General features: G+C 40.5%; 1 protein-coding gene across 4 annotated transcripts in view; it reads right to left on the bottom strand.

Annotated features, from left to right (window-relative positions):
- CPED1 (cadherin like and PC-esterase domain containing 1) overlaps nucleotides 1–12060 on the bottom strand; it is a 111191-nt gene that overhangs the window by 89638 nt on the left and 9493 nt on the right. For 3 of the 4 annotated variants that reach the window (XM_044423116.1, XM_044423117.1, XM_044423118.1), the window contains one exon: nucleotides 6134–6311. The exons of the other annotated variant lie outside the window; for it this stretch is intronic. In XM_044423116.1, coding sequence (XP_044279051.1) covers nucleotides 6134–6311 — 178 coding nt within the window. The remainder of the gene's footprint in view (nucleotides 1–6133; nucleotides 6312–12060) is intronic. 4 annotated transcript variants of the gene reach the window in all.

Genomic DNA, 12060 nt, shown 5'->3' with positions numbered 1-12060 from the left:
TCAAAGCTGAGCTTCTTGCGACCTCCCTTTTACTGAAGTTTCCTTTACCCCCCAGAATTGAAAAGAACAAAACACCCAGTGTCCAAATGAGTTTTCAAAAATACTTTAGTAGCTAAAAAGGTGGGTCCTTTAATTATACATGAAAATGGTAACCAGATGTAGAACATGTAGAGCGTTTTTCCTTGGGGCCTCTGGTGCTTTTATTTCTGTTTTCTATAGCTGTTGTTTTAATTAGAGATCACTTTTAACTAGAGCTTGCATTCTGCAAACAAAATTAGATACAAATCTGGCTGCCACTAGACTTCTTCCTTATATGATATTTTTTCATGTCTTTACATTTTGTGTGTGTGGGATTAGGAACTCTACCTTCAGCCCTAACTGGTGGGGTCCAGGAAGAGCTTGCAGTTTGTATTAAGATTTGATCTTGCAGTTTGTATTAAGTAGGCCATGGTCAGAGTCACAAAGAAGTGATGAAATGCACAAGCTTTGTATCATTAGTATTCTCTAATATCTTGATGGCATATTCATACAAAATATCCATTATGCAACATCGATAAGGTTCTATTTATTTATTTTGTCGAAGCGTAAAATGAGGACAAAGTGTTCAAATTAGGATGGTATAAATTGGTGTCCTGCAACAACAACAGGGGGTTGGACCTGATGGCCTTCTTGGCCCCTTCCAACTCTGCTGTTTGAAAGGAAAGGCATTCGTACCTTGGGATAACCTTTGCTCTTGAGCTCTTTTCACAGAATTTTCTCAGCTATTTGCAATAAAACGGTGATAGGAATTTCCCAGTTCCATCAGAAAACATATTCCAAATCTTCCATGAGTGGGCAATACATCTCCCATGAGCTGCATTTGCTCCCTGATTCTCTTCTGCAGGCTCCTCACCATACCACAGTGGTGCAGCCATGGCAGAAAAAAATTAGTTTGCCCCCTTTTTTCAGTGGAAAAGCATCTCAAGGCTTTAGTAGGGCCAGTACTAACTGGTATCTGTTAGATTTTGCTGCTAAATTGCAAGCATCTAGCCAGGATTGTGGGGGGAGGTACCTCCGCCCCGAGGTTTCGGCAAGGGGCAGCATAGAAATGTTATAATCATCATCATCATCATCATCATCATCATCATCATCATCATCTAGGGACAGGAAACTGGCCCCCCAGAACTCTTGGAGTTGGCCACCCCGATAAGGGTGAAATCTTTCACTGCTGAAAGTTGCTCTGATTTCTTCATCTCAGCTGTCCTCAGCCAGTTCCAGGTAGGAGCTGGAACAATTATACCATGCAATGGAACCCAATCCGAATGCCTGCAACCTCTCCTCTCATTTCAGACAGTCTTCGTGACTTTGACGTGAAGTCACCCATGTTTCTCTATTTTTCCCCATCCTATTTTTGTGACATTTTACCAGCAAGAGTTCTGAATGCCTCCCTGTGGAAAGCTTCTCTGCAAATATCTCTGTGCTACTGAAAGCAAGATCAGAGTTTTTCTAAAGGTTTTCTAAAGCATCATTTCTCCTTGCTTGGAACTCTTTACAGAGAGATTTCTGCAGCCCAGAAGCATGTCCTGAAGGCCTTTGAGAGAAGGAGAGGTCCCATAGTCTCGTGGGTGTTCAGAAAGAGTTGTCAGGCTGGAGAAGATTCTGGGCTGCAGCAGGTACAGGGATAAGGGCATTTTTATAGTAAAGAAGGGAGGGAGGGAGGGAGGGAGAAGAAAAAAAGATCCCTCGTCCACTGCCTACACTTAAAAGGGCAAGTTGGAATCCTTTCCACTTCCCCAAGCAGAAAATTATTCAACACTCTCACTTCTGCAGTCCCTTTCACTAGACTTTTCTTCCCTCCACCCCCAAAGAAACAGCTGAAACAGTGGACTTCTGAAAGAATTGAGAAACAGAAAGAATCGAGATATTCTCACAGCACTATTTTTTCTCCTAATACGGATGTTGAGATTTCAGTGGGTTTATACATGCTTACTTCAGTATTGGATAATGGCCACTCTGTCTTTTTCTATTCTTAGAGGTAAAATAGCATAATTGTTTTCCATCTTCACGGCAGTCTGAAGGATTGTCAGTCATGTCCCCCCTTGACATTATTTTCTCCAGGCTAACAGAGTTAATGCCTGTAACATTTCATACTCTGTTATGCATTTTATATCTTTCCGTCATCTGTTTATCTTCTCAGCTGCATCTTTGTCATTGCTAAAAGGTTTCAGCAAAACTGGACTGCAGCAAGAGGCCTAACCCCAGCTAAGTAAAGTGGTAAAAATAAGTACCACAAGCTGCTAAGTAAAATAAGTAACAGTGGCTTGGTTACTGTAGCTCAGAATGGCAGCTGGATTGTCTTACATAGCAATCACTTTTCTGATACATGCTAAGTTAGTGGGCCATTATACTTTTGTAACCTTTCTTTTCTCTGTCCTAAAACAGCCAACTCTGCTTCTTCCTCAGCAGCTGCATAGGAGTGTTGTTCCAAGAGCTATACAGGGAATTTATATCCTCCTTTGGATCCTTAAATTTTCACACACATACAAAGCAGTTCTTCAGAAAAGCTGCCTTAGCACAACCTATTCTGTTTACATAGGATTGTAAAAGCAGGAGGTGATGGTGATATTGTATGTGCAGGGAAGCAAGAAAGGGATGCATTATTGCAGATATACCTTGAAATTTAAGATTTCTAATTTAGTAACTGCCCATTCCTATAGTGTATCTGTGTGTAATCCTTCTATAGAATTTCTGTAGTACCAATATGGTGCCATATTTGGTAATGTGTTGGCACGCCAGTTGGTAAACCCATTCTTATATACCTGTTTACTCTCCGAACACATTGTAAGGAGCTCTGCACCTTTTACTTTGGATTGGTTTTATTATTCACAGGAGTTCTCTCTTCACTTCTGAAGTGTCCACTGAGCCCAGCTGTTCAGTTTCCCCCCTTTGAAGCATATGAAGGTTTCCCTGGCAAAGATCAAAAAGTTCCTGCCTTACTTGTTACATTGCTTCCATGTGACATAGATATGAAACATCCATGGCTGCCATATACCAGGTCCCATCAAGCCTGCATTATGTTCTCTTGACTGGCAACACTCCAAGATCTCAGGCATGAGGGTTTCCTATCTGTGCTACTTGCTATTTAACTGGAGATGCGAGAAATTGAACTTGGATAGTTCAAGCATAACAACTTGGATAGTGCCAAGCATAATAACTATTGCAGAGCTATTGTCCCCAGACTACTCCTGGTCCTATGAACAGTTCAAGTAAACAACCAGCCCATAAGATTAGGGCATAGATGATTAGATATGGACTTTACATGGAAATATTATTTTCCTGAATATGTACAAGTATTTGGGGGAAGGAGATCAGAGTAAAGAAGAAAAAGGTTTAGTTTTCACAGATAAACTTTCTGCTTGGTCTGTCTGTTCAAAGGTAGCTTTTAAAATCCTTAAAATATTCCTCTGAACTCTAAGAGAAACAAGAACCAGACAGTCTTTTGAAACTCAAAACTGAGTGTAAAAAAAGGCATTGGAAAAGGCCACTAAATTATAACAGATGAGAAGTGATTCTTGTCTGTTTATGCTACCACTTTTGGTTAATATCCTTCAGTATATATTACCTGAATCTGTTAAATTGTGCCTTCAAGGAGAGCACTTTTATAAATTAGAATACTTCCACTACTTGGAAAATGTGCTGATACAACATAAAAATATGCCTTCAGAAATTAGTGCACCAAGTACCAGTCTTGCTAAAACTATAAGAAAATGTTATTTGCTAGTAAGAGAAAAAAAATTATTTTCCATCTGTTTTCCAGAAGATCATCAGTTTGATATATAAGTTACTTCACTGAAATTTCTTTGAAAAGCTTGCTCCTAAATTGGGAAATCTGAACAGACTACAACACATTTCCAAACCACAGAACAGAAATGATAAAATATTTATATATTAAAATTGCCTGCATTTCTTTATGTTCCCATACTTGAAGGAAGGTAGAGCTGCATGTTAACAGAAAGAATTAAAATCAACTCTTGTTGCTGGAGAAAAATGTGAGGAATTACTATTGTTGATCTCAAATCATGCATAAATATCACCTGACTATGTAATTCACTGCTGCATTTGCTTTCAAGGTTTTACTATCTTCACTGAGGATCTTGAACAACTTGAGCTTAACAACCCCCCTCAGTTATCCTGCATGGAAATTGTGACTTTATGCTACATCAGGATGAGTGACCTGTGGTCCTCCAGAGCTTGCTGGACTCCAACTTCCATCAGCCCCAGCCAGCATGTACAATGACAGCAATTGTAGAGCTAGGTTAGGCTGAGACCTGTGATTGTCCCAAAGTCACCCAGCGAACATCATGGGCAAGTGGGGACTAAAACGGAGATCTCTCCATCCTCACTCCAACACTCTCTCCACCAGACCACACTGGCTTGCAAAACCTTTCAGGTTTGGTTCATAAAGACCACATCTTTCACAACCCTGACCTGCTGCTATTTATGTGATCATGCCCATCCACTTCAATGCGGACTGCAGTCTATACCCTGCCCTGTCTTGGGGGCACTTCTTCATCAAGGCAGTAGGGCTTTGGTATCATTGTACCCAGGAGATCAGATTGGTCCCTCCTGCATGGTCTTGAGATAGCAATCAAGTTTGTTGTTGTTGTTGTTTTTGATAAGCAGGAGGTTGGCTTAGTTGCCCCCTAAATTCTGACTGGTTTACTGTTGCAACTTGTTATGGTATGTTCTGTATTTTAATCTTCTTGAGCATTTTTAGTTAGCTATCTTGAGAATCCCAGAAACAATTGAGTGGGATACATTTTTCCAATAACAGACAAATTGACATGCACCACTTTAGGAACTTTGGGCTGAACTCTTAGGCCAGCAGGGTGCAGTGACAGGTTGCCGAACTGGTTTGAGTTTATATCAGCTCAGTCATGGAGCTTATTGGGTTAGTCCTGGAGTTGGTCATACCTTCTCAGCCTAGCCTGCCTCACAGGGTGACTGAAAAATTGAATTTCTCCCTAGTGCAAGGAAGCAAGAACCTCTTGGTGTAGGGGCTGGGCTGGGGAACCTGCAACTCCTAACCTAATTTCAGAAGTCTGCTGCATGCAGTTAATTTAGACTTCTGACAACAGAGATCTATTCCTTTGCTGGCAGCCCAGCTGCATGAGAAAAGGCAGAGAAACAGACTGAGTGGCAGAAAGAAAGGGGAAAAAGTGGCAGAAACTGAAAGCAAAAAAGAGTGAACCATCCACTTTTGAACCAGCTCTGCCCAGAACTGACTTTGGCCCCACTCATGATTGCCTTGTGACTCTCAGCAGGGAAGAGTAAATAAGATAAATAAATGCATAGTAACTTGAAAGTTCTTGCAAAGCTGTCCTCTAGCCCCTAAACAGTATCTGAGGATAACCGTGCTTTCCTGCTATGCGAATGAGCTGCACTAATTCTTAGTCGAGTTAATCATCTTCCAATTTTAAACTAACCATAGTTCACTAAGATGTCCAGTTTCAGGAAACTGTGGCTTATTTAAACTATGAGCATCTATTGTATATCCACGATTCTTCACTTATGGAAGCACTTTATGTGATATCCTCATCCTCTTTGCAATCAATTCCACAGCTTTTTTTAGATGGAGAAAAGTAGTGTTTGTGAACTGTCTCCTGTATTTTAACTGCTCTGTTATGCCACAACATCACCTATTGGTTGTGTAATGGAATATATAGAAGTAAGAGAAAGGAAACCCCCAGGAAAAAACATGTGTGAAGGAACCAATCTTAATTCCCACAAAAATAGAAGCCATAGTGAAGTGGCCTCATTTAGTGGTTAAAAGCCTCATTTAGAAAAGCCCTAGTGTTTAAGAACAAGCCAGGATCGGAAATCATTGGTTTCCAATTTAGGATGTCATGGAGTACTATAGTTTAAGCCATTCCAGTCTTCTCCTTGCAGGTATAAAAGGAGAACAGATGAGATGGGAAGGAAATGCACACAAGCCCAAGGCTGTTTGACCGCCCTTTAGAAATAAAAATAGTAACATATTACTACATAGGATCTAGTATGTGGTAACCTTAGACCACAATGTCTCTAAATTCCTAAACCAACTTATTCATAAACTCTGGAATACAGGGCCACATAAAAAACTGAGTATTCTCACCTGGATTGGGGATTTCATGTCTGTTCAGTTTCCTGTCTTCAACAACTGTAACTGTATAACTATGTTGGGTAAGGATACGTTGATATAATTGAAGGTCTTGTTTACTGCCGGAAGAAGGGATGTACAGTATCACTGCTCTTGCATCACTTCTCAAGTATTTAAAAATGGCATCCTCAATCTAAAACAAGAAACATGGAGATATATTCATATCTTGCAATTCAAAGGATTATAAGATCCGATTACATAGGAAAACAGTATCCTCTCGCTTTTCCTTAGAATGACTCACATGATACATAATTTTATACATCAATGTCATCCTCTCTTAGCTTCCATTTTCTAAGTTAAAAAAAGCCCCCAAATGCTGAATGCTTTACTCCAGCCTCTTGATCGTTTGAGCTACCTTTTAATCCTCCATTTCCCATTCTACAGTTGCCTTTTGGATAGCACCCCCAGCTTCCACCACAAAAAGTAAAACTGGAAAGTTTAAAAGTGGCCATAGAAAGCTTTAGTTTGGTTAAATTTATGACTGGAATGCTTATGCAGGAAGTGTTATGCAAACAAACAGTCATGGGTCTTTGAATGGGTGTTGGCTAAAAGGAGAAAGGCAGATGTTTCTGTGTAAACATGTGTCATTCAAAATGCCTCCAGTTGTTGTGGTAGGCAGCTATACAGTGACACTCACAGCAGCTTGCCCCAGTCACAGGAAGTAGATTTATGTTACACTTGGCTCAAGTGTGAGATGCTTTGCAGGAAGGAGACACAAGATTGTGTTCACTCTTTCATAAAAGTTTAACACTTTTGTACTTTAATAAAGAAGATGCTTCTTTCCCTGACTACAATCAATACAAGGGACACCTGTGAAAAATATTTTCTTCGTGTTCAATTAAATCAGTTGAACCAATGTATAAAGCAAGCACATTTGAAATATCTCAGTTATCCAGTGCATTATGCTCATAGGCAGAAGTAACGGTTACAAGAGCAAATAGGAAATGATCAGCTAGCTCACAAGAGTTATGTTACACAGTCTCGTAATTTATCCTCTCCCTGTCCTTGCTATATTTATATCTGATTTGTCCAGTGAGAAATGGAGTGGCATTTTACCTCAAAATACCCCTTCTCCTGGACTGCCTTTGCCCCCTTTGCTGCTTTTATGTTGCCCCCACCTTTCCTGATGCAGAGCTCTTAGTGTTAGTAATCAAGAAGACATTGTACAGAGATTTGGTCTCCCTGCCCCCAATGCATTTTCTGCAATGAGATAAAAAAGTTGAATGGAATGGAGGGGAAATACAGATTGGTTACAAATGGAAGACAATGTCATCTGACTCCCACATCAAATTCCATCAATGAGGCAAAGCATGACATAATAATAGCATCATCTGGAAGTCTTCTCATACCATTATTCTCAGCCTGAAGTCTACTAAGACCTTCTATTTCTCTGGGCCTCTATTTTACTTCTGAATACATTTCAATGTGCTGGTTTTTACTAGTTTTCAAAAGGCACTGCAGAAATTCAGTTTGGAAAGTGGTGGAGGAGATGGAGGTTAGTTTGCAAGGCAGTGGATTTCCATAGAAAATCCAGTTTCTCATTTGAATTCAAAAAAGCGCGTGCACACACATGGGCATGCACCCACACAGACACACCACAGTTACACTGCATCTTGGGTTTTGCAGTCTTTATTCTAGAAGAGCCTCAGACTGTCTGTGTTTTTTTTAACAAAAAGGGTTCTTGGGGTGGAATGAGAATCAGAGCAAGCATTTATATTCCTGTTTAGCTTTGGACATAGCAGCAGCAAGAAACTGTGCACGTGTCTATTCTTCCTCAAAGGCACTGGGGACGGGGAGCTAGCATCAAGGATAGGCAAGGCTGGGTGTAAAAGTCAATCTGTTTAGGGAGAGATGGAAGGGTTTTCAGGAGGGGATGGGGAGTGTATGCGGGACCCAGTCCTTGACTCAGTAAAAAGGGGTCAGGTGAGACAAGCTGATCAGCTGGCTGGTCTATGTTGCTCTAGCCATAGTGCCCTCCATTTACAAGAGCTCTGCCCCCTCCACCCCCCCACCCCCGAGTGGTAGAGCCAGTAGACTTATTGAAAGGGAGGGACCAAGAGAAGTTTCCAGTTGCATTCAACTTTTATATGAGCTTTTTATATGTTTCCTTCCAGCTTTGCAACAGCCTATTTAGAATTAAACTTTCCTGTTAACAGTAGGGTTTCAATAAAAGAACTACATTTCAAAGGATTGTCTTGAGTTTTGGACCCTGATGGGAGGAGGGAAGGGTCTAGCTCATGGCAATTCCTTCCCTAGTGGCTGTAAGTGAGCAGGGTGGGTTCTTGGCTGTTGAAATCTCACTGCATACCCAATGTCAGTAACTAAATGAGTACCTGATCTCCAAAGAGTCCTACAGCTTCCTAGATGATGCTGGAAAGCCAAAGGATTGCAGTTTTTGTATTTTTCCCCCATTTTTCTTTAAGGAGGAGAGCAACATTGCTAGCATATAACCTTCCTACGATAGAACAAAAGGATAATTAAAGTTCTAGCTGAGTACTACTGGAAGTCTAAGGGAAATGATGGCCTTTTCATTTCTCTGCTTACAATGAGCAAATAAAATTTTGACAGGATAAATACTTGGTAATAAAATGACGCAACTGGACTATAGCCAAACCAAGCAGTTATTTTTCCATCACGGGCAGTGATAATGATTAAAAATAGTTCCAAAGAACCCACTGCACAGTCAGTTTTGGAAAACAGCACAATAGGTCATGAAGCCTTTAAATCCCAAAATGTCTAGACAAAAAGCATTTGTGCTAAATCCATCTACTTCTGGAAGGAATTGATCCAAATATTTTCTTAACCAATTTCTTCAAAACACTCTTGACTTGATTTCAGTGTAGGTACTTTAAAATCTTTCCCTGGCCACTTGATATTCACAGCACAAAAAAATAAAGCAGGAATTATTTGGCTTTTAGCCATCAGTGTCTCCTCCCACAAAAACACACATGTAGCATTAACTGAAGAAATAAGTTATAACTGGGTGATGAGGAATTTGGCTTCTTTTGTAGAAACTTTCCTTTCAGATTTCTCAGTTTTTAAAACCTTGCCTGATACCCAGTAACACTTCCAGGACCAAATGAAACATTTTATTAAGGATACTTTTCAGCCAATTTGACCTGCTGGGCAAAGACTTGGGGCTTTGTGTGGGGGAAATGTAAGTTCAAGCATATTTCAGGTTTGTCTCTTATATTACATCTATACTGTTGGCAGTAAATTCATATTAAACAGTAGTAGTGTTTGTTACACTTGAGATGTTTTGGCCTGCCTATACTGTTTTTTCCTGCTTTGTTTGGGCTATATTTTCTCTCATGTAACTGTTCTAATTTAAGAGTCTGTCTTAGGGAGAAATTGTATATATGTTTAAAGTCAAACAGTTCCTAGCATTTTCCATGCTGGCTGGAGAATACTGGCAATTGTAGGACTCTTTCCCATTCTAAACATATACAGAATTACACCCTAAATAAGGTTTCCCTTCTTCCAAACAAGGAGTGTTAAATTGTTAACTATTCAGTACATGAAATGTCACCACCGCCATTTGTGCAGATCTAATTATTGGTTGCAGCCAGTAAGTATTTCCAATGTTATGGAAACAGAGTTCCAATTTATGCAAAGATCTGCCAGCCTTGCTTTTTCTACCCCATTTTTTCAGCCATAAAAATGTACCTCAGGGTGAGACTTTGAATGAAAAGACTGCATACCCAGAGATAAAAAGAGGCTGTTCAAGTAATTTATGCTCTTGCTGGTCTTTATACTTCTTACACCCTTCTGTCTAAGGAATGGGAGTACAGTTTTACTTTTCCAAGAGGAGAATTATTTGCCATGCTTGAGAACAATTTTCAAACGGGTAAGTACAGATGATGCTTTAATGGAGCCTGTTTATCACCTTATAGTGTCCCATAGGCACTCCTTTTTCTTGCATAGCAAGACCGAGTTCTCCTCAAGAACATGCTTAAGGGGAACATACCCCTGTTGTTGCTCTCCTTGTGCTACAGCGATCCCAGGCACATCCCTCACACCTACAGATATGAGCAAAAGGTACGACGAATTTAAATAAGACCAAATTCCAAGGAAACTGAGCAATGAATTCTGCAAAGGATCAGCTTTTCTCAGTCACATCTATTCCAAGGATTTGTAGATCAGTTTAAAAAAAACTTCCTATAATTTATGCACATTTAGGTGTAAAAATATGTCAAATAAAAAGACAAGAAAACATGAAGATGTGCATTTTTCAGGGAGTTTACGCATTTTTGGAAGTGCTAATTTGCACAAAATGATTCGGTTAATGAACAAAAAGCACCTTACAATCCATGAAATGCAGCTGGAATGGATTCAACAAAATCTGTACATCCCCACACACAGCGGGTCAGATTTAGGTGCAGCATGCTTTCTTTCCTACTCTCCTGGGAGCAGAGAAGTGGGTTTCTATTCTCCTGTGTCAGTGCAAACAAAAAGCAGTGTATAATTTCCCTATACAAATTGAGGTATAATGAAGACATCAGTCCGCAAAACTGCTGCTGTTGCTATAGATACTGGAAGGGGTGAAGGCCGCATCCAGCAATACACACACATTGGAAAACAGCTGCAGGAGAGCAAGAAAATCACAGCTCTGTCTAGCAGTCTCGTACACCTGTACCAGCACCTCTGATCCATTCTAGCATTCAGGTCCACAAGTTTTATTACAGAAGAGCTGAAAGTTGAAACACTTCCTGGCTCAAAATGCACCCATAGTTCCATTGGAAAGACTTGGCAAATGGATAGTTTAGGGTGGATCTCCACCTGATTACCCCTATTCATAGTATTATTATTATTATTAATTATTATTATTATTATTATTATTATTATAACATTTCTATGCCGCCCCTTGCCGAAACCTCGGGGCGGCTTACAACATGATAAAATACATTGAAATACAATAGTACATAATAAATTACCATTAAATATAACAATACAAAAAATACATTGATTTACAAATACAAAATTAAAATTATCAGTATAAAATAAAAATATAGGAGGAGAAAAAGAAGGAAGAAGAAGTTGCCCAGGCCAGATCATATGTTTTAACAATTGAAATGATGTTTAAATAAAAAGGTCTTTACCTGGCGCCGAAAAACCAGTAACGACGGTGCCAGGCGGACCTCTTTGGGGAGTGAATTCCATAGGTTGGGCGCCACCGCAGAGAAAGCCCTCCTCCGGGTACTTACTCTCCTAATTTCTTTCATGGAGGGTTCCCGGAGAAGGGACTCTCCCGCAGATCTCAAAGGGCGGTCGGGCATATACGGACGTAAGCGCTCGTGCAGGTAGCCAGGACCCAAGCCGTTTAGGGCTTTGTAGGTCATAATCAACACCTTGTAGCCTCATGCCCATCTCTCATCATTCAGGAGGGCTTGCTGCTCTCTGGAAATGCTTCTTGGGTGAGGGACATGGGGGACTGTGGAGGAAGGGGAGATGCAAGACTTTCTTTCCATAAATGTCCTTGCTGCTTTATGAGCAAGCCAATGATCCCTGCAGACACTCCCTGCTAGTTGGTCCTATCTCTATTCTTCCACTAGCAGACACGTCCATTTCTATTTAGGCAGGACTTTGGCATCTGAGCTGATTAGGAATGTCCTGGGATATTTTAGTGCCTGAGTCAAAGAATAAGTTGGTGTCTACTTCAGGTCCATTCCATGTACAATAGCCAATTGAAACGACTATTGAATCTTTCTTCAGCACTGGCAACGAAACAGCATCTTCTACTGGAAGGCAGTTGGCTAGTTTAGGGGTGCAGAGCTGGCTGTCAGTACACAGCTCTTTCCTTCAATTCTTTGCTTCTACCTGCCTGTACCAGCTGCCTGTGGTCACTGCCACGTGCTGGCTAATGAGGGCGCTCTGCCACTGAA

The sequence above is a fragment of the Varanus komodoensis genome, unplaced genomic scaffold (assembly GCF_004798865.1).
Source record: "Varanus komodoensis strain SLA01 unplaced genomic scaffold, ASM479886v1 scaffold13_1, whole genome shotgun sequence".
In the NCBI taxonomy this organism is placed as follows: domain Eukaryota; kingdom Metazoa; phylum Chordata; class Lepidosauria; order Squamata; family Varanidae; genus Varanus; species Varanus komodoensis.
The sequence above is the reverse complement of the archived record's forward strand: the minus strand, read 5'-3'. Positions and strand labels throughout refer to the sequence as shown.